This window comes from Bombus impatiens, unplaced genomic scaffold, assembly GCF_000188095.3.
Source record: "Bombus impatiens unplaced genomic scaffold, BIMP_2.2 scf_0565, whole genome shotgun sequence".
Taxonomy (NCBI): domain Eukaryota; kingdom Metazoa; phylum Arthropoda; class Insecta; order Hymenoptera; family Apidae; genus Bombus; species Bombus impatiens.
In genome coordinates, this window is record NT_176984.1 from 211,479 (window position 1) to 235,811 (window position 24,333).

Here is a 24,333-nt window from a genome sequence, read left to right on the forward strand (position 1 = left end):
TCAAGTCAATCCTCATTAAAAATGTTAGACACACAAATTAGCGGTACAACAACTTTGGATAAGAAATATTAATGGATAAATAAGATTTCAAGAAGTTTTGCCTTTAAAAGTTTCTACGTATTCCACTAAATTGTTAAACGTTCTAAAATTGTTTCGATGATAAAATCGTTATTTATTTCGAAACGGTAAAAATGTTTCGCAAATTATTATATATAAATTTGTAGGAATTTAATTGAAAAACAAGTTGTAGATGTTTAGGAAATATCGGTACGTCACATATTTTAATAAAATTGAAGGAGACGCATTCGGATAAATACACTTTAAATTAGAAACCACCGATCATGCATCAATGTGTACCAATATTGCCGATTAAGCTTGCAATCGATATTTACAATTGATAAACATTATTTTGATTAAGTAAAACTATACTTGTATCAATTATTTCTAACGCGCTGTTTTTTACACATTTTCTTCGTATATTAAATAAAACACCTTTTACAGATGAATTAAATAATTTGTATGCATATAAATGTATACATATACAAAACCAAAAAATACACCGTTATATACATTTTTGTCATGCTGTTTATTTTTAAAAAATTATTAGAAAATTATTGCGATATGTTATAAAAGGTAGGCTGACAAAAATAGCGAGTAGAGTGTTGTTAACGTAACGCTGGTTTTTAATGTGCAAACTTTTTTGCCATATTATCAGTGGCCAGGAAGATCGTTATGATGAACGAGCGAGCGGATACGCATGTAGTTACTTCGTGTCGTCTATCGACGTGGAATTTTTATATTTTTTTTTTTTTTTTTTTTGATGGAGAAATCATATTTCTCGCTATTTTTATCAGCATTTCCAAATATTCATGGCATGTATGCATGCTTTTGCCTATAACGCACATACATTTATTATTATTTTTATTTCGAACTTTATCCTTTTGTCGCGTTAATTATTATATCGTCAGCAAACATGGTCATGCTGGATTTAATAAATTCCACATTTATTTTTCTCCCATGCAATATTCATTGTCAATGCAAATATCGAGATCCGATGGAAAAAGAGAACGGAGAGCTCGAGGAGAATTCATTAATTTACGAAGGGTCGACGATATTAAATCGTTAAAAGGAACAACGAAAGCATCGATGAAAGTGTACCAGTTGGCAATTTCCACGGTAACCAAAATATTTGCAGATGTTTCCTTTGTCAATTATCTTTGTATAAGGATCGAAATTATTTAGAAGATTTAACAGTCAGCTAAATAGTAAAGTATTTCGAATTATTACGTTATTCCAATAATTACTATAACAACTCTCAATGTTTTATCTTATGAGTATTTTTATCGTTAGAAACTAAAAGAAAATTTATTTCGATAAATGAATGAAAATTTCGATAAATTAAATTGGATGGGAAGCTAGGAGAACCGATACAACTACAATTAGGCAAATGTTACTTCTTTCGTAGCGTAGTAAAACGACAAAAGAACGACCCGAGTTATTTATTTCTTTGGTATTTAAATTATCTTCTATCGAAATTGTTAACGTATTTTATTATTGTTATAGGCCCATTGAAAAAAAATACGTTGATACTGATACAAATGAAAAATACAAACTGCCTCTATGCATAGCTTAAAAATTTCGGTTTAACATTTTATTCAATTTTCTCTAACAAATAAAACAGCTTTCATATGTAAAAATTTTTCGCGTTTTTACTTAAAATAATAGAATAGCAAATAATAGAATGTGCATATGTGCATATATGTTTTTTCATTTGGAGAAAAAGCTAAAAAGAGGGAAATATCTGGCAATAGAATATGAATAATACCATGTACGTTGGAAATCCCACACCTCTTTAAATTCTATACTAAAGAAAACTTGTCTTTAGTCATAAAAATTTGCAAGAAAGTATCTCGTTACACATTACATAGCTACTTCTGGTCGTTTATTCTACTCTTTCTATCCTTGACATAAAATCGTAGAATGGAAAGAACAAGACAGCCGATGTTAATGACATATTTAGAGTGGTTTCGTGCCGAACAATGAAAGTTTGAGATAAAACGTATAAAGACCGATGATAACATTGAAGAAAGCAAGTCTTGGTTGCTGTTTGCACAAAAGCCTTACTTAAGGCCAACTCCAAACAAGATCCACGTGAAAATCCTGTGAAAAAGTATAGGCACGTGATACGCCAGCGACGTGTGCGAAAGCAAAATGCATATAAACGCGAAATGGATGGTGTACAATAATTCTAAGAATAAATCAGTGCGTATCGAGTATAATCGATTAGAAAATAAACTAATATACAAGTTTATCACGAATGTTTAGAATATTCGAAACGGAAGCTTAGAATGGTTATATCACAAATGCTCGATTTGTTCGAAACTAGAACACTAACAGCTAGCTTTCTGAATTTAATTTCTACATTGTTTTAATAGGATCATAGCCCTTAACAAAGGTAAGTTTACCAGGCACATTTATAAAGCTTGGTCAAATAATTGGACGTCCCGATTCTTAAGGAAATGCCTCCTAGTTAGTTTCCAGCTTAAATTTGTGAAAATATTTATGGTTACGGAAAATTTAAACGAAGGAACATTCAAAGGATCAAACTCCGAAAATTTTTGCTTTTCCACTAGAAGAAACGATTCAAAGTAATTTTCAATCCAATAAAACTGTGTTTATACCGTATCCGAAAACCAGGGAAATTCCTTTTAATTTTATTAAATTTACTGTTGCTTTTCTTTTGCCTCGACTCGTCGCGTTATTCGAACGTGCAATTGAAACAGCATCGGATTGATCATGTGCCGAGAGGACTAAACGAAGAGCATCTTGTTTACCTGTTACTATCAAGAAAATTGTTGCTTCAACCAGATAACAGCGTATTTTCAGCACGTTCGATCCTCCGCCTATTCCTTTAACGAGTTTTAATCGCGCCAAAGTGGATGGAATAATTATCTAAAAGGACCAAGAAGGTAAACACGGAGGAAGTAACGTTTTCTTTACTCAAGACAAAATACGTTTGAACGTTCTCTCCGCTACTTTCCAAAGAAGCGAGAAAATTAAGGAAACGATACTAAAACCAAGTCCAGGCATACGTTTTGTCCTGTAAATACACAATTTTCACTGCAGCTTGCAAAAGCTTAATCAAACTAGCGAAAACTATCCTCTTAATCATCGACATACACCGATTAATTAATTTCTGGTTAAATATTATACTATTCGATAGACACGCCCGTAACAAACCTACTTTCCAGGGTGAACAGCCCTAACTTCAGCGTAATTAGATTCGTTGATCCACCTCATCTCTCAACTTTCCTTTTTGTCTTTCCGCTTCTCCCTCTTCTCTTCTATCTTCCGTTGCACTCGTTAACAAACCGTTTTACATTAATCTTTCTATGCATGTTCGATGCACCAACTACTCATTGCGTCGAGCATCTGCCTTTTATTTTATAATATCAGTGTCGTTCATTCTTAACGATGAAACTCCAGATCTTTTTCTTCGGAACAGAAACGATTTTAACACTTTGACTGCTACGCCAAAATCACATGTTTCGCTCAGGACGTCACGGAAGTATTTTTATTATTCAAAGCATATAATGGCAAAATAATAATAAATTGATGATGTAAGACAACATTCTTCCCCGATGGACTGTTTATCTTATTGGTGGTCACGGGTGACCACCGTGGCGCCTTGCTAACAGTTGATAGCAACATATTATAAGAAGGCTTCGTTTATTTCAACAAACCATTCGCTTTCGTTATTTCGTCGCAAGCAAAACGTGCAGAATATATTGTTGAACGTGTAGAGATATTAGTAAACAGTATTTGCTCATTCTATATATAACAGTAAGGTGTGGGATTGTAAACGTAGCGGCACAGGAATCAAGGGACGACGCGAGTCGAGAGCGACTCATGCTATTGTTTTACCTCAGGACACTGACTCAGCCTTGACGCAGAAATGTAATGATAAACAAACTCCGGGCAAAACAATGTCGCCGCTACATGCAACCATCGAATGAAGACGAATTTGAATTTTCCGACTCTCTCCCGACCAGTATAAACAAACGGACGCGATCGCGAGCGACAGATTATCGAAAAGTATCGTACGGTATCGTACAGTATCTCCGAGTATCTCACGAGTATTTATCGAGTTACGCGACGAGCATTTGCGAGTATTTATTCCGCTATCTTATTCCGCGATTTGTACTTTATACTAACGACTCACGTATTCGGATGTACGTTAATTTATTTATTTAATCGAAATATATTTGACGGCTTGTGACAGCAATTTCTCGCTCTCGTTATTTCGCATTATCCATCCTCGACCAATCCTCCACATAAAGCAGCATTTACGATTATTTTCTAAGGTGTGTTTATAATAATATTCGTAGATTGCCCCTCAAAGATATGAATACAAACACAGTGCATCGTTAGATGCAAGATTTGTTCTCATTTTTTTTTTTTTTTTTTGATGTTCTAATAAAAATGTTTAATTGTTCAATGGGGCACCTTTTATTTCAAAATATCTTCCATTTATCGGTTATATTCAAAATGCCCTGACTGTCAATTTTCATTCAATTTTTACAATTGTAAGAAGTTGAAGCGCTCCGGTCATCGATGACCAATGACCAATGATGTCGTATATGACCAACGTGGCAGTCAAAGTGTTAATGTGTTTGCAGCGGGACCATTACAATGGGTGATTAGCAACTCGGTTTTAATCATTTTTAAAGGACACAGTGTGTATCATTTATTATATTACCTTGGCTAAGGTTTGCTTAATTCAGATACTTAGTGCTAATTTACCGAGATTTCTAGCGTATTAATTAATTATCGTTCTAGCGGTATTAGAGTTTTTAGAATAACGCGCGGCGAGCTTTTCAAACGAAAATGAAGCTTCTGAGTGCACATACCTTCTCCGAATGGCCCAGTGAGTTTACGTTCCGCAAAAGGAACGCGCGTCGGTCCAAGGTAATGCGCTTGCGAAACGTAACAGCCTACGCGTACATACTTGAAAGAACTATTTAACATAGCTGCACGCACCAAACTTGAAATTAAATTCATATAAAGTTACTTATTCGTGTTAGAATTTTTATTCAATTACGAGAATAACTGGTAGCTATTATAAATTATGGGTGCGTATTAAAATTTGTTTCATCGTTGCAACTGATTCTTAATCGAGAAATGAATTTTAATTTACCAATTTAATCTTCAGCTTCTCGCTAAACTTTAATTTTGATTCTATCGCTTATCCTTGTAATTCTGCCGAGTGCTTTTGAATTTAGGACAAAGATACTCCGTAAGTTACTTTCTACCGACAGATTTATGGATCTGTAATAAATATCGGACACGTACTACCTCAGAAAGAAATGTAGAAACTACGGAGAAGACAAAGGCTAAATGTGTATATACTTTTGAGAAATGTTTCTACGTAGAAAATAGTTCACAGAATGTAGCGTTCTTAGAATAATTAAACAGCAAATTTTGTATGCTCTTGTAATAATAAATTCACTGCTTTATTTTACGCTCGAACAGACACGTGCATGAACATTATTTGCGTGCATTTATAGTACAAGGTCGGGAATAAATCTGACAAACATTACAACTTACAACAAAAGTGTTTGAATAAATTTGAATTCATTTCTATCAAGAAACATAATCAAAAAAGATTTCTCAAAGCTATTTTCTTCTTCAAGGCTGTAAGTGCGACAATTCTATTATGCGTCAGACAAAGTTAAACACAATTCACTGTCACGTACATAACACGAAGCGCCATTGGATAGATACTTAGATATGATAAGGTGCAAAAATAAAATATAAAATATCGGCCACTCAACCCAAATAGCCGAATGTATATGAAAGTGTACCAGGTAAATGAAAGTATCAAAATCTTCAAACGAAGGCTTGGTATTTCGATGTACGCGAATAAAGGAAGGGCGTGAAATTACATTCGTGATTGCAAATGATCTTGTTAGTTGGCTGATCACGCCGAATACCTTCGTACCGTGCTGCTATCGTTGTTACACAAGTTACGCGACCTGATATTAACATTTCGGTGTGTACGTTGTTGTTTAAACCTCATTTACTGCGATTAGCATTACTTTACATGCTCGTGCAGTTTTGCATATAGTAATAATCGATCGTAAATATTCATGCGAAGAAATAGAATGTTTTCTCTCCCTCCCTTTCGTCGCATTTCTTGCGATTATCACGTGCATTCTTTGTATTTTTTAACCTTTACTGATCGTTAATAATGCCGTTCAATTATGCACGAAAGCTCGATTAACATAAAATTTAGTGCAAAAGGAAACTTTCTCAAGGAAAATTCCCGCTTTTAAATTCATCCCGTCGCTGTATTCTAAACGCGTAGAATATTTAAACGCTCGATAACTCACGCGTAACTTTTACTTGCGCCGTTAACGATTTCGTATTGCTGCCCTTTAAAACGTTTCCACCCTATCAGAAACAATCCGTTAAAATCTAATACATCTTACCCGGTATTCGTATTTTATGCCGCTTTTACAAATAAAAAAACGAACACATGAACGCGCATGTCACGACTTTACTGTTTCACGGATGCTGCGGTTTCGTTCTTCTGCCAAGAAAAGGACATTTTCCTCGTAAAATATCGTAAAATAAAATAACATAGCCAAAACTATAATATAACTAAAATAGTTATATTAATTATATGTCGGAGATGAAAGGAAAACCGGAGCCTTCCCTTTGCAATTTAGGGAAAAGTCCTCTAATGTTTTAGCTTAGATTTTATCATAGCTGTAATTAAGTAATTCTTGTCATTCGATCTGATTGTAATTGTTCGAGATTTGTGATAGCGAAATTGGGTTCGAGGTGACAACTAGTCGCTGAACGTAGCCACGGTCACGGGATAAATGTTTTGCCTGACGAAGGTGTGGATCGGTTGTATAGTTCTCCCTAGAAATCACATAGAATTGTACTTTGGAGATGTCGATATAATGGGACACACGTTGTATTAGGAATCAAATTCCAGACAGAAACTGCCTAGCAACGGCCATTGGAACTCTCGATGCTTCCAGTGAGCATATAACAAACAAATGCAGTCGTACAGCGAGAAAGATTTTCATCGGATCATCATTCGTGTGACCGCCTTGGAAAGTGATACATCGAGCAGTTTACCGAGTGTCTCAGCAATCGTATTTTTGTGTCTAAAATTATTCTACGCGTAGTAAAGAGTTATCCCGTTGACCGTGGATTCGTTCGAACCCAAGTACATTGTTAATAGCGTTTATTAAACTCATTATTCGTCAAACTTATTATTCGTTAAACTTATTATTCTTTAATCTAACCATTAGTTAAACTTATTGTTTGTTAATCTTATTATTGATTAAACTCAATATTCATAATATTTTGTAAAATCTTGTATAAACGCGTAAATATAATCTCTGTTTTGTAAAACGATGGCTAATTCAAACGAAGAATCGTTACGCGCCTTAAATTCTAATGTTAACCCGGCATATATAACCGTGTAATTATAATGTTAGCTACATATAAATGTAATATAACTATATTTGCCTTCTACAAAGTCTTCATCGGTTACGTCTTTCCATTATCTTCTACTTCTAACTACTTTAAATTTGTCCATTTTTAGTCATACAGCATCTTCAAATATAAAAATAGTAAACAATAATGCTAAATAAAGATAACGTAAAAATGAAAGCGCCAGAGCTATTCCAGATATTTGATAGTGCGGATAGTATCTGATAAGCACAATGGAAGTGTTCTAAATCAATGTCAAACAATACAAATACTAATCTACGATTTGCCAGTCCCGTGTAGGTCTCCGGACGAAATGAGAGTAATTAAGCTAATCGATGTAATTTAGTATGTGAATTACGGTATTCTACTAGATTGTGATTTCGACAAACTCGAAAGATCGATCTACGCTTTATTGCCCCATTGCTTTATTACGCATTGGATTGTTGTACCGATGTAGAAGGGCTCCGTTACAAGCTTTAACGCGTAACTGTTAATTAAAGCTGATTGTATTGTTAATATAGTCCATAAAGAACATAGTATAAAACGTAGACATAATTCCTTGGGTGAAATCACAGAATAAAAATGGTAAAAACGTATCGAATAGATGTTGGTGTCGTTCAGCTTTGCTCTCGAGTTTCAACTCTTTTTGTGCTTTGCCTGCTTCCTTTTTATATCTGTGCAAGAAGCGCCATTAGTATGTTCTAATGTTTCTGATTAAAAAGTAGATGGAAACCACTTATCGTACTCGTTTCATAAGTGTTTAAAAATGGCAAGATTTTATGTATCGTAGAAGCATTGATTTAGAAACGTTTCACGTAAAACAGAAATGTTAATCCTAACGTTTATCATTTATAAGTGTTCGAACGATGTAAGACGAATGTATCTTGTTACTAATTTATTATCTTTTCCGAAAGAAACAGTTGTTTAAGCTTCACTGGAATTTTCCTCTGTAATTTTTCTATTATCTCGAGAAACATGTAAACCGTTTTCTTTATTTTTGAACTGAAATTGCATTAAGAAACACAATCCTTTAAACCTTACTTCTATAATCTCTAAACTTTATACTATTTAAACTTTATCTCGACATAATTCTCTTTTCCATCTACCCTTTTCTATGAAACTCGCGAAGCTTAAAGAATGGAAGGATGATCGAAACTCAGTTTTATTTAATATTAATCCTCGTAAATTTCCAACGAAGTATTACTTCTTCTTACACGCTCTTTTCTAAATATGCATAGGTGCCATTTTTATAGTGCCATTTCTTACTAAAAAGAATAATTACCATTGTAGATTCTCTATAAAAACCGATCGGCAAATATACGATCTACTTAAATAACACGTAAATTTAACGTTACATAACCACGATACAAGCATCGAAAATATATCAATTATGCAAACGATGGAATCACATACCAACAGCGAAAATCAATGCCATCGATCTCATGACTTCCGTATTTGGATATCGGCTTTATGGCAAACAAAAATCAACAGCAAACAGTAAATACTATAGGAAACAAGGCAACTGGGATTTTCGAGCAATTTTAAACGATAAATTCCGCTATCTCTGAAGGAAAACTTCTTTCGAAATTGTCTTACATCCAACAAACGGATCATTTTCTTTAACGAGATCGGGGAACTCGAGATTTCTATCCTCCCTAGCAGAGCTCACTGGCCTTATTGTTTCAACGATATCCCGACGTTCTTCGACAACGCGAAACGACCCGCTAAGAAACCGTAAATCGAACGATCGACTTGAAATTTACGACCAGCCATGGATCCGTTTTTATTATAAACCGATATAGATAAGAACCATCGTGTGGACTGGTGTGATCAACTGTAAAGCCTCGTTCAGATTATTCCAGTCACTTGAATCTAAACAATTTCACTTCAACTTTGTACTCGTACGAGTTCACACGTGCGAATCCAAGCTTGACTCGATGCCAACGCGACTCGTTCTTAAATAAGTTGATCAATTTGAACGAATCTGTTCCTTTTTGGGCGTCGATCTTCTGGATAGAGAGACGTGACTGTTGAAAGGTAACAGTTTTCTTTAAAAGTTTCCTTCGGAAGAAAAATTACCCAATCGATAGCTACCGAGGTCCATTGCAAAAAAGTTTGTAACTTCATTACCACTATGAACCGTTTGAACAGAGAAACATCGAAGAAGGGAGAAACTTTGGAGAGAAACTTCAAGCGGGGTTGAAGCCAGAAGCGTAATTATGTTGATACGGCTGGAACGCTATTGATATTTGTGAAAATTAAAGGTAATGACATTAAATTGGCTGGAGTTGGGATTTTTTTTTCAAAGTTCAAAAAGTACCATTCATTCTTCTTTCAACCTAGAGAATAAGAGCACTTTTGAAAAACTTATTTTCTTTTAAGAGACTACACCTGTTTTACCTTTTCTTTCTGCCTTTGTAGAGTGCCGTTCCTTGTATCCTTCAAAATACCAGAACAAAGTTGCAAATAGATGTAAATAATTTTTCAAGACATCTCCTTCTATTGTAATCTATGAAAAACGAAATAATATATGCTGTTTAAGTTGAACTTTAATTAATATCACGAAGTTATTTTCTTACGCATTATAGAATATATAAAGCAGAATGATCCACGATATACGCATCAAATGTTAATTGACTTCTCGGAATTATGTCCTTCTAACGTAGCGTACATACATATATAGGATGAAGTGATTTGTGGTGTTAAAGTTAAACTCCGATCAATAATGTTAGGTGTTTATAACGTAGCTATAACCGTATAAATTCAATTTCGAATGGCACGTATCAAGAATCAGATAGAGACGGGTTGGTTACATTTGAACCTGTGTAAGATAAATCAGATCTAGATTAGGTATAACTGAACCGAGTCGGGTTTGAACTACATAGAACTATATTGGACTATGTTTCCGGAGTACATCTAAATTAGTTCTCAGTTACATCTGGATAACGAGCGATCCAAGTAGAAGTTCAACAAGAAGGAAATTACTTCCCAAGAATGTGGAACTGCTTCGACGAAACTACTTCCAATGGATGTCATTGACATTGCGCGAAGAAAACATTTCATTTGTAACATCTTTCACGCAGATTACGAATCAACTGATTATCCGACTTCCTACGAAATCATAAAATTATAAAATAGAGGTCTATTAACATGTAACTAAATTATCGTGTGCAAGAGAGCGTAGATTTTCAAAAAGAAATATATTGTCAGCTCTTGCTGTCCTAATATTTACGGTGTATAGCGTACGTAAGACAATAAACCAACCGTAGTAACGCTACAATCACCACTACCATTAAATCCATTAACAATTAAAAAGGGAAGCTGCTCCGTCTATTCCACAAACCCAGAATCCACTAACCAAACGCGTATCCTTTTCTAATCCAGGAAAGATCATTCTCCTCGCCATTAAACGGCCCATTCTGTGGCACGAAAGTCCAAGTTCCAGTAGTATAACCCGCGTTATGGCGCGACAGGCCACAGTCTCCGTTATGGCTGCAACGTGAAAAGGAAGGAATGGAAAAAAAGAAAGGTAAAAAGGGAAGAATGGAGGAAAGAGTATGGCGGTTGGCCACGAGTCGTTAAAGTTTCGCAAGATAAACGACGAGTGGCAGCAAGCTAGAGGACGAGTGATATTACGCGCGAAAAGGCGCTCGAGCTTGCACGACCTAGAAATGGTTTACCGTCTACGTCAATGCCGAGCAACGGAGAATAAGGTTTAAACGGGATAGTAGGCAGCCACTTTAAGGCTGGCGATAAAAAAACAGATCGACCGACCGACCCGTCTTCCTGCCTCGAGAGCGGTGGCGAGTGTTATTTTAGAATTAAGGGCAACTGCCGACGCGGCAATCGTACACAAGGCCGATACACAATCGGAAAAACAACGTTTGTCGACGATGAGTCTGGTTCCGAGAGGAAATTATTGTTCCAGGTGTGCGCGGTTCCAAATAACAGCGATGACCGACATTTGGTATCCAGGAATAGTTTAATAGGTTTCCGGAGACGCAAGCCGTTGATGATTCATAATTGTTCGTTACAGATACGACGTTTCGTTGGATCGCTGTCTTGGGGAGAACGCAAGAGAGAAATATGATAAATACACTTTTATTGATTTTCTGGCTTTGATGTTGGTATATGATTAAACAACCTTAATATGACACAATTGAAAACAATCTGTTCGGTCCAAAGATACGTGTCTTAAAAGTAACTGATAGGTTGATGTTTCGTGGAAGCTAAATAATATAGGTATAATTATTATTACTACATAACGCGAGGAATAATATTGTTATTCGAATGATGAAAGTATAATATAAATGTTCTTGTTTGTACGAGAGAACAAACGATGGCGCTAGGAAACGAATTACAAGAAGACATTTTCCACATGAATTCGTCGTCACTGAAGGAAACAGTCAGCAAAATTGAATTAACGATCGTCGACGGTAAGCACGGAAGACAATTTACAGGGGACTTTTTGCTCGAAGACTTTCGATTTATGGGGTACGAGTTTCACCTCGTTCTCAGAAGGTAATGAGCTGGAATCTTAAAGACGTAACGATAGAACGTTCAAATGAGTGCAAAAGTTTAAGCGAGGCACTATCAATTTTATAGAACTTTACAAGTCGAGCATAAATCGTTCAGATTCGTTTACATTCGATTCGTGTTCGTTTACATTTAAATTGGCCACTGTTTATACAGTTACATGATATAGTTCAACTATGTAGAATACGATATTACTTAATAAAATAATCTAAGCAAAAAGCTTAATCGTTAAACAAAAGTTCATTAATGGGTGAAATTTTTGTTATGAAATATTTGTCCCCCTTAGGAAATATTTGTGTAAAAAATATTCAGTCTGAATTACGTGGGAGATCAAAATTACGAATACGTGATAATAACATCTAGAATAAGCTTAAAAGCACATATACATTGCGTGTCATCATTCCTTACGCAAATATTCAAGGTTTTAACCTTCAACTTGTTGACGTGTTCTAAAGGTCATTTTTGTTACACGAAACCTTAAACTAATTTTGGAAGGTACAAAATCATTAAAAATAATCTATTCGAATCACATCATGTTTCGGAAAAAAATGTAATAAAGTTAAACATAATCGTTAAAACATCCGAAGATAATCGTTACTATAGAACATAACATTATGCACACATATTACGAACCAAATTGCCAAAAAAAATTAACTTCAAAAAAGATAATAAAACGAAATGGACATCATACCTTTGAAACGAAGTATACGTAAATCTGGTGATTTTCTTCTGAAAACAAGAATTGGATGTTCTTTGATAACGTTCTTCGAAAGATCTATCTCCGCGACGATCAACATTAACGATATTAAGCAATTTCGCGACACTTTCTGCGAAATCGTCTCGACCCTTTCTGTGCCGGTAAGCAATTTCCACTGAAACTACTAGCCGCCGGCAAAATTTGAAAATTGCCGATCTTGATTGACCGACTATTCCAGTCGCTTATGAAACGTAATCTGCCAATCAGCTTCTCCCGCGTCCTCCTCTGTACACTATACACTAATGCACGTTATCCACAAGTAATACCGGGCTGCGCTACATTTCCAGAAACTACTACGACCTTTAATCTTTATTTAGAGCTTTTACCGTCTTGGAGGATTCGATGCATAAATTCCACACAGTTCGTCCGTGAAATTGTTCAAGAAACACTGAATTCCCTCGAACGATACACGTGCCGCGAAATAATCCTATTTTGATTGGTATACTTTCAAAATATTCGATGCGTCGATAGTGGCGCCCTAATAAAATTTTTACATTTTGTTCTATAGTGATTGAACTATGCTAACAGATTCTTGAACAGATTCTAAAATGCCGCGCAATCTTTTATGCGTTGCCAAATTCTTTTCACAAAATTATTTTAATCCTTTATATTCACAGTTGCTTGAAAATTAAGAAAGAAATTTTCTTCCTTCTGAAAATTTGAAACTTGCAGATATTACGATGGTAATGATGCTCCATACACTAGTTATGCATACTTTACATTGTCAAAAGGAGGTTCCAACGAATGGCTTATCTTTGACAAATATTAACATTGTCAACAGTCTCTACTTTGTTTTCGCGATAAAGTCGTTCTAAAAAATCGTAATGCAATTGCTTTTCAAAGAGCCTTAATTGTATTGCATTATTCAAAATGAAATTATGGTTAGAAAAGTCGTAGTTAGTTTAAGGCAATATCTGGAAAACGATTTCTTTTGAGATCATAGCCTGAAGTAATTCTTTAATAACTAAATGAGCTTATAAATAAAATTCATGTACAAAGTATTACAAAACGCATATTTTATATTTTTTTAAATAGTTATTACAACGAAAAAGATTGAAGTATTACATGTAATATACATAAAAATATATGATTAAATAGGGAGGGAATTATAAAAGTATTATTTATGATCTTACATACCAAAGTAACTGTTTAATAAGATATATTTTATTTTATTTCAGTTTTTAAAGATAAAAAAATAAATACTATTATCATTTCTAAATATAATTTCACACATATTTTACTTTGAAACTAAGTAAATTATATTAATCAAATAATTTATTTAGAGATGTCTTATCGCAATATGTTTTATTATATCTCTTGCTACAAGAATTATTTAAATTGAACAATTTTATTAGACATATTTCGAGTGCATGTAAGGCACGTAAATTGTGAGATTATAAACATTTAGTAAGAATAGAGTTACTAATTTTTTCAAATACAAAGATGTTTAATAACAAAATGTCAATTTTGTTACAGGACGCGACCGATAAATATTTATTTTACATACCACGCAAGAATATTGTATTTTCTGTGTTAGATGAAAGTTACTATAAAAATATAATATGCAAAATTACTATAATACATATATATGTTAAATAGCTTTTAATCTATTTAAATATAATCTTCGCCAAGCTTAATATTTTTGTACATTATTAACATAACTGCCTCTCTGAGTATAAGTACAAACTAATGAAATTCATAAAAATTTTTTCTGGTATATAGGTTCTGTATTCAAAACATTTTATCATTGCATTGGTTGGATCATAATATAATAATTGCTCATTCTGGATCAAATGAACACTTCTCCCTACTTAATAAATATTCGTTGCTGCGATGGTTACACTTGAATGTCAAATTATATAATTTACTTGTAGTCAATAAATCTGAAAATATTTAAAACATTCACCATCACGGTTTTTGCGTATCATCTTGTGTCTCATTTTCAACTTCATCATTACATATGTACATTGAATCTGAAGTATTTGCACCTAGAACAAAATATGTTTGTGAAAATATGTATTAACAATAAGTAATCCCTTTTTCCTTCAAAGTTGACAATATCATATTATTAACATCGTCTTAATATATTTCCAAGTTCATTTTTATTCCTAAGCTAATTTACAATAACATGTGTAACATTGTAGAGTATAATAATTTTAGAACAAAAATAGTTGCTTTAATCTATTCTAGTTTTATAAAAACTACAGATAATACTTCGTGACTGTTACTTATTTATTATTGCAAAACAAACAAAGTAATCCATTAAATATACTATTGCTAGAGAAAATATAAGGCCAACTATAAATTCAATTGAACATCAAATATCAGAATGTTTCAAACACAGATACATCTTGAAATAGAACTTAAAGCCAAATATAAAACCGAGATATTTTCAATGTTATTTCTAGATACTTATTTTAATATTTATTTATATATTTTTATGTTAAAATCTGAAACATATTTGATATAAAATTCAATGAAAATTTGCCTTCTCCTTCTTCAAATAATAATAAATTTCAATTAGTATGAAATGTGACGTAAAATTTTGATATAATTAAACTTGAAGTGATAGGTAATAATCTAATGATTGTAATTACACAAACAACAATAAGTGTTAGTATGTTAGATACCAGGTGGTACTGCCAGCAGCACCTTACATGCAACCGTTTATCATGCAAAAGTAACAAGACACATTTATACATATTTGATTATGCAATATACTATAAAGTAACTTTTCTTAGCAGGCAAGCTTCATCAGTTTTTACGTACAGATTATAATGTTAAATTCATACATTTCCCAATAATTGTTAAAGCATGAATATATCATAAAGCATAAATATAACATAAATAAAAGACCAATGATAGAATTAAAATAAAAATAGATAGTTGAGAGTGGAGTCCTTGTCGAAATAAAATTAAGCAAAATAATTGAAAAATGTAAGAGAATTATGACTTACAAAAATTAATATAAATGAGAAGATAAGTTCGATAATCAATTTCAATGTTCAACATTGATCAAATCTTTCTATGTTATTAATGATCTAAATCAAAATACAAATGGCCATTGAAAATGTAAGATATAATTAATTTAAATTAGATTACTACAAGATTGATTTGTAATATCTCAAAAAAAAAAATAATTAATTTTAATAATTACAGTATTCTTTGAATTTATTGTTATTTATCATTTAAATATAGCAAATAAAATTTATAATCTAACTTTTTCAAATAGCAGGTTATAACAATTTTTGAACTTAATAAACTGATTATCGTATCAAATGAAAAAAATTTGAAATCATGAAAATAAATTATGTACCAGATTTACAGCACTCTATCAGGAAAGGCCCAATGATGCCATTTATAAATATGTTGATTCAGCTTGCCCATTATTCTTAGAATCTAGATACTTGTCTGCAAGAAAGATGTATCCATATTATATAAAATTAACTTCATACTGATTTCACGTTAGACCTGTTAAAATATTTAGTGATAGGCATTTGAGGCGTTTCACAATCTCGAGGCGATTCGAAATTTCTTAATATTCTGGAAATTCGAATCACTTCGAACATAATTAAATTCTTAAAACCCTTGAAAATCATAATAAATATTAAATCTTAAAGCTTTATAAATGTGAACTCTTTAAAGTTTCAAGAAATCTTAGAAATTTCAGAACATAAAATAAGATAGAAACTTTATGAAATAAATTTCAACTTACTGATAGATACTTCAAGGATTCAATCCCTAGCAAATTGTGAAAATATGTTAAAATACAAGACGTATCATGATTCTTTTAAGAATTTAAAGCATAAAATCATGTTCGAAATAATTTGAATCCTTCGCTACACTTATATATGTATTCGAAGTGATTCGAAGTATTTCGGAGTGCATCACTAAGAATATTACATTAATTTTTCTAATATAGGATTTACTATTTATTATTTACAATTTATTATAAAAGCAAAACAAAATATAAAAACTGAAATGTTAAAAGTATAAAAAAATATAGGATAAATTTATGTTACCTTAAATAGTAAATCCCTTTAGTAATATTCACAATGTTTCAAATTTAGCAATATGCCTTACATGATTATTTTAGAAAAATATTTTTAAACAAAAGCAAAATTATATTTATTTATTTATGGTACTATATAGATGAGGATGATAACAATGTCTTTTAACAGATTAAGCGCCATGGTATTAATAATCAAAGTAAATAAACAAAAGAGGAAAATGTGCTTTTTTTATTGGTGATTTAACAATCATCTGTAACAGTCACCTTCTGATGAAAATAAATCCATAAGCTTGATACTTTCAAGAAACATTTATTTTAAAAAACTATCAATTTTAACAAGTTAAGCGCCTTTGATTCCTTGAAAAAAGCAGTTATAGAACAAAAAGACAATTTCATACTATTTCCCTCCATTTTCTTAAACCATACAGCAATTTAGTTTCAAAAATATTAAGTAGATAAACATCTTCGACATATTTTTATAGTAAGATGTATGACAAGTTTTATAATCATATTGCATTTAATAATTTCGGGCGCTTAACGTGTTAAAAAAGATGAAGTTATAACATTTTCTTACTTTTTTTCTCAAAAACTGTCCATTTAACTCCAAGCGTGAGAACAATTCATGCACTGTGCAAAAATAATTACATTTTAATCATATCTAGATTATTACTTTCTTTTTATATTTACTCGTGATTTAAAAGACTGATATAATTTTTAATGACAGCCCTTAATAAAAACAATATTCTAACTTCACGCAACGTTTTCCTCTATAGAATGTAAATCAATGGGTAACAAAAAATATGCCTTTAATCTTATTACTTGGTATTAAAAAATTATTAGCAATTAGTAATTTATTTCATGAATAATTCATAAATCTTGCAACTAATATACTACAAGCAATAATGCATTATTTTTTGGTTGAAAATGTCCATATTATTCTTGCAAAAGATGCTCCCAAAACAAGACAATGAAAAACTTTTCAAAAAAATCATAAAACTTGTACCAACTTGTGTATATGTATGTATGTGTACATCATACATTAAGCTGATTAGTAGCAATTTTCATACGGACATGCAAATATGGTGCTAAGACAGAATTTCGTTTTCATTTTAGATATATGAACGCTGTTTCACTTACCTGCGATCATAAGATCGACTAAGGCTTTGTCCTTTTGTATGTACAATGCTGTAAGGAAGAAAAATAAGCTGCCAATGACTGCCACAAACATTGTAAGAAACAAAGCGTACTGCAAACTGCGAAATTCAAGAAGTGCATTGTCAGCTTGGTCTGTTATGTCTTTTACTTGACCGTCTATACTCAAGTCTGAAAGAAGAACTGTTTTCAGTCCTTCTGATAACTGAAATCAATCAATAAATGTGCCAAAAATTAACAATATAGTGACATAGACAAATATGAAATATATAATTTAATAAAATAAAGATTTAATATATATTCTCGATTTATTTAAACTTGCACAGATATTTACCAAACCAATAAGGTAAGGACTTCCTGCATCTCCAAAGGCATGTGCAATAAGTATCTGGAAAGCTTCTGCTGTAGATCTCCTTGTTGGTATTACTACATACTATAAGATTTCAAAAGAACAATCACTGGAAAAGTGAATTTAATATACAAAATACATAGAACGTAAAAATACAAGGACCGTACCAATAATATATCTGCTACAATAGACCAATTTAAGTTTAATGATAATTGTCCAAAGAATATGAGTATATAACATGCGACAGAGTCTGTATTAGCAGTTATAGTCGCGAAGAACAGTAATGGTACACTAATTAAAAGTCCCGTAGCACATATCAGAGGATCAGTTTGCTGCCACCGTACTCTTAATTTTTGAGCTAGAAGTGAACCCAGTGGCACTCCTATTAAGCCAGCTACCATTCCTATTAATCCAAATTTATATGCTACACTGAAATAGTTAAAGTAATTAGAAGCTATAATTTCTACAAATAGAATAGCTTAGGTTAAATAAATAAGAAATAAAATAGAAACACACTCATCTGGATCAACATTATGCCCATTAGGATGCAATGCAAATCCTAATTGTAAAAATGTTGGAGCCCACCAAGCTAATGCACCAGCAACAAATGCCACACATGTGAATCCAGCAGTAGAAAGCATAAAACTTCGACTAGAAGATAAAAAAGTAATAGCAATATAAAACACAGATTATATATTTGCTTTAATATTTACTTTTTCAATAATGCCTTGACATCATTTGACCACGCAGTATTTGACAAGTGAACTCCACCTTCCCTCTCTCCTCTAATAGGATCTCTTACTACTGCAAGCAATAAAATAATTGCTATTACACCTAATAATGGAGTAATGCGTAAACCCCATTGCCAAGCACCAGTGGCTCTTGCTGCCTCACCACCTATTATATACCCTAAACCACTGGAAATTAAATTATCTTTAAAATTAACATTAAGTACATTAAAATTATGTTTCTTTATTGCTTTAGTATTAAAATTTGAATTTACCTTCCAACAGGAATTGCAAAATAAAATAATGCGAGCATTTTAGAACGCACATCTTTTACAAATAAATCACTAATTATTGTTGGAGCAATTGTGGAGTAACTCGCTTCTCCTATTCCAACAAGTGCCCTGAATAAAAGAAACCATCCAAATGTCTGAAATATAATTTTATTTTGTATAGTATAAGGATTCCTTTTTAAATTAAATTATTACAGTTCTTTGATTTTTGTTGATAACATTCCTAACATTACCTTCATATAAGATCCAATAAATGTTGTTAAACACCATAGAAATACGCCACTACTCATAATAACCTTCCTATTGTAACGGTCTCCCAAATACCCAAATAAGGGTGCAAATACCATATAACTTAAAATAAATGCAGTTTGAAGTAACCCAGATTTGTCATTAGTGATTTTAAAATCATGTTTTATCTCCGTTAGTACTCCTGCAACGTTGAAAACAGACTTTACATACCTTTGTACAACACAACTTTTTGAAGCATGACCATAACCTTTAAGATATTATAACGAAATACACACCAGCGACCGTAAAACGATCCATGTAGTTTATTAAATTAACGAAACACAGTACACCGACTGTAATCCAGTCGATCCTACTGATCATTCTCATTTCCGGAAACATTACTCTTTTTTTTATTCGTCTTTCTCTAGAAGTATTGTGAGCATTTTCGGCGTTCACCATACGATACTCGTACGTCGACACATTTGGAGTGACTGCTTCATCAACCATGACTCGAAAAATTTGTATCGGTGCCAATTATTATTTACAGTGATACAAATTTAATTGCTTATAAAAATATTTTAACCCTCTTGTATCGTAGCATAACCTTAAGCAGATTTCATTTTACGATACAATGAATTTTCACATACTGAAATATCATTACCAACGTACCAACACATTTCTGCCACTTATCTGCGAAGCTAACAAAAATAATTTATATAATGTGCGTTTAAATTATGTTCTACAGTTAAATAAGATGCATAACAATAGCATATCACAAATCGTGCCTGTGCCACAATATGTATGTATGTGCAAGTCTGACAACTATTAAAATTCAACATTTCGTTATAATTTCTCGACAGTACTTACATACATCATATTTTATATAGAATTATATAGATATATTTATACGGAATTAAAATAAATCCTTGTCGTTCGCAATATCTTTATTTTGTTATTCAATCTTATCTTAAGATATAATTTATGCTTAATAAGAAAAAATGTAGAAATATTCCAAAGTAGTTAAACGACATTCAAATATTTTTATTGTTGTTAAATAATATTCAAATTGCTTTTACTCATGTTCTTGACTTTATTAGTAGTATTTCAATATTCCTTTCATATATAAAAAACTGATATACATTCAAAGTGTTAGTGTTTACTAACCTGCAACCTGCAACTTTCATTTCTTATGCAGCGATATACATACTTACATGTGTGAGATACACACGTATTGCTTCGTTACGTGTACGTAATTGCATACATATAAAATATGTACAATGTACAGCCATATAAATATGCATACATATTTAAAACAGGTACTCTTAATTTCAAAGACTGCGATCTGAACATGTTAAAATGGAAAAAAATTAAATACGTAGCAATTTTTCTCCAAAATTACCGTTCCAGTTGCATATAACTATATATATACTCAAACTATATAATGATGAACATAAATATTATAGAAATATACAATTTCTAATTTCTTTTGCATGTTTTTAATATTGTACTTTTATTGTTGATAGACGCAGTACACAGATTTTACATGAATTCGCTGATTTGAACACACTCGACTTGGTGCCCGGCTAAACATTCTCCTATCAATATCAAATTTACAGACAAAAATTCTGTCGCAGAATATTATTCGACTATTGAACATCGTACTGTAAAGACCGGTTAGAGCATATAATTTTGTGTGAAGTGTGTGACCTATTAATTACATAGTATACATAGTATTCCCTGCTATTCTCATTGCTATCCCGTTATTCTTTACGTACAGCTATTAGGTTTGTCTAATTAATACGTGTTCGTTTATTCATTTAATGAACATTATTATAAAAAAATGGAATATGGATGACAGGTTGACTAACAAATAATCTGATGCCTTCTCATGGAGATTTGGCAATGTTTCATTTATTGTAATGAATGCAGTCTTATGTCTTTTCATTGGATCATTGACTCCGTTTCTTTAAGAAATGTTGCGTCTGTAAAATGTCCATAATTCTTTTACTAAGATCATGGAAATACAAATCACCTGATGGAGTTAAAAAGACAGTACAAGGGTGATCATACGTCAGCAGCTTGCAACATGATTGCAACCTTTCGTCATTAGTCTTGCGTATATTTTAATATGGAGGCATAAATTAACATTTATTAGAGTGTTGTAAACACTCTACTGTGTTGTAAACACGCCTACAGTAACGCGTGTATCTCGAGAATTTTCTATCGTTCTTTCTTTTCTTTCTTATTGACTGCGAACTAGTTAGTAATGTAAATTAATAAAATACTCTTCTAGTTAAAAATTTGAGATTTTACTATTTTATACTTGAATTTGATAAATTACTGTTGCGATATAGGAAGGATGTTGCCAGATAATAATGCCAGATAAATAAGCGATAAATAAATAGAAAGCAGCAATAAAAACTATATCATTTCAAATCAAAAATGTAGCCTTTATTTTAAAAGATACTTTTCTAACTCTCTTCTTACTTTTAAAATACAATTGTCATATACAAGTATACAATGCTATAATTATAATGAAACACATTTAATCATTTATTTGTTACGAGCGCATTTATGACGAAGGAACATGTTTCTTTAAATGTAATTTACCGATTTGCAGTTGTTTAATCGTTTACGTAAAACATGTTTTTACGCGATACAAGCCATTTTAATCGCATATCTCATTAATGGTTACTATTCTCAATTACATTGAGATAACTTAATGATCACTAATGTCTTAGATATTTCTTAAGTAATATATATTATGTAACGAGTAGAAGGTGTAAATAATGGAAAACAATAATGCAGAAGAATTCATAATAACATATATTCTATATAACACAATACTTACATAGGTATGTCTATGTATATATTTTTTTGAATTGGTATATATTTATATATATAATATAGGTAATAATTGATCATTATTATATATATATAATATATACGTAATAATTAATAAAATATAATGTTTAATAATATTAGTCGTATATGACTATAATATATTATTATCTCGTTCTTTATCATCGTCATCGTCGTCGTCGTCGATCGATTAACTACTTTCTACCATTTATATTAATTCTTTCTATGTGTAATAACAATGATCTCAAAAGGCTTATACAATATTCGGCTAGCGTATAGATAGCTTGAGATTTCTTATTTGTCGTTAAATATTTATGTTTTTTCTTATAGTACACATGGTGAATTCATTTTTCGAACCTTACAATGTCATTCTTTTTTTTATTTATCTGTGCTTAATCCTACTTTGCAAATACATTTTCACTGTCGTCGCTGCATTATGTTCGATACAATATGAATACAATTTTAAATACAGCTTTTCTGTTTGAAGCGCTCTTTTAACGCACCTATGTCAGTTTTTACGGTCATTTTGCTTCTGCCAAGTATCTTTATCGATGTTTTCAAGAATCGATTGTTTCCATTTCGTTACAGACACATTAAGTAGTACAGTCCATGCAACCAATCAGTACGTACTTGATGTAATAACCGAAATCTTTCCTCTTTTTTTTTTGGTATTGGAACAATTGTATCCAAGTAATTTTTTCATCCTGAATCATAAATTAAGAAAATACGAAATCCGTAATTAAAGTATAAAATACGGTATTCCAGTGTAAAATTGATTAAACATGTTATATAATACTTTATGAATTCGAAAGAATCGAACTTCACGATACTGTGTTTAGAGGTTTGATTATACCCTGTCACAAAATTCCGTGTTCGAAATGTCAATGGAAACGAAGATAGAGGGAAGGTGAGCGAGAGACAGACACAACGATACATAATTAATTCAATTGGAAATAGTGAAATGTAATGATTAGGTAATAAGTCAAAATACTTTGTAGTTTGTTGTTTAAATTCTTCATCGTTTTTCTTATCAATCTCGAGATATTAAGTCGTTAATACGTAACGTGTGTCTTCAATAAATACATCGTGAACTTGTAAAGCAACGAGCTTGCATTGTTCACGCAGGTCCACAAATGAACGTTCACAGAATAGAGAGGTAATGACGACGTTAACGATGAAGTTACTGGATGTATGAAATGTAACTCACTTTCTATACTCGTGATTGCTTCGATAACCACATGGTGATTGCAAAAGTGACAAAAAAGAGGTGTTTTGCACGTAACATTTTGCTACGCGCGCAATTGTTCCGTAATTTTTGGGTTAGGCCCGTTACTGCAAGAGAAAAAGTTGTATTATCGAAACGAACGTGTTCGTGTGTTTCCAGTGTGTGTTATAATTCGTCGGTAGAGCTTATTATCGACGGAAACACACGATGCAATCGGTTACTTTAGCCCGGGTAACAAAAACGATTCGTCGAACAATGCATGCTGTAGGTGTTCCAGCAGGCATGAAAGGCCATATCGGGCGATGCGATTTAGCGACGCCAATGCACCGCTGTTCGTCTCTCGTTCTTTGTGCTAGATTTCGTTGACACGCGTCGGAAAGAGGGCGTGTATAAAAACACAGGACACCTATTGCTATATTAGTGTATTGCAAATACAGGTTTTTGACCCCTGTGTATTGTTGGATTGGTCGACTTGTTGCGACGCTGATAATTCGCTATCGTAATAAATATCTACGTGCGATATTTTCACCGTCCGAACGATTCACGAATTATCTTCGTCTTTATTTCTTTTCTTCGTTTTATTATTCTTCAAATTGAATGACCGTGTGTAGAGAACATTTCTTAAAAATGGCTTTACGTTTAAATATTTATACAATAGTATCGGGTAGTGTTATTTAAAAAA

The 24,333-nt window shown here is 32.3% G+C and overlaps 2 protein-coding genes across 6 annotated transcripts in view; both read right to left on the reverse strand.

Annotated features, from left to right (window-relative positions):
- Window positions 1-13,492, reverse strand: part of LOC100745667 (diuretic hormone receptor) — a 76,472-nt gene extending 62,980 nt beyond the window's left edge. For 2 of the 3 annotated variants that reach the window (XM_024369384.2, XM_012388651.3), the window contains exon 1: window positions 12,740-13,489. Coding sequence is in view for 1 of the 3 variants with exons in the window: in XM_012388651.3 (XP_012244074.1) it covers window positions 12,740-12,845 (106 nt within the window). In the remaining 2 variants the exon portion in view is untranslated. Of the gene's footprint in view, window positions 1-12,739 lie in introns of all 3 variants that reach the window. The other variant, XM_024369387.2, reaches the window with a different exon arrangement.
- A 603-nt stretch (window positions 13,493-14,095) lies between these two features.
- On the reverse strand, window positions 14,096-20,395 carry LOC100746109 (protein spinster). Of its 3 annotated transcripts, none has more exons than XM_033322161.1 (10): window positions 20,234-20,395; window positions 19,861-20,168; window positions 19,570-19,766; window positions 19,322-19,473; window positions 19,032-19,235; window positions 18,835-18,969; window positions 18,486-18,747; window positions 18,304-18,402; window positions 17,955-18,174; window positions 14,096-14,793 (listed from the first exon to the last, which is right to left on the reverse strand). In XM_033322161.1, exons 2-10 carry the CDS (start codon window positions 20,069-20,071, stop codon window positions 14,714-14,716), a joined length of 1,560 nt encoding a protein of 519 aa, XP_033178052.1. In that variant the 5' UTR covers window positions 20,072-20,168; window positions 20,234-20,395; the 3' UTR covers window positions 14,096-14,713. The 3 variants fall into 3 exon arrangements, with proteins under 3 accessions (XP_033178052.1, XP_012244095.1, XP_033178053.1); XM_012388672.3 differs by adding an exon at window positions 16,122-16,216 and having other exon boundaries at window positions 19,861-20,391; XM_033322162.1 differs by lacking the exon at window positions 14,096-14,793 and having other exon boundaries at window positions 18,001-18,140; window positions 19,861-20,390.
- Window positions 20,396-24,333: the final 3,938 nt, after the last annotated feature.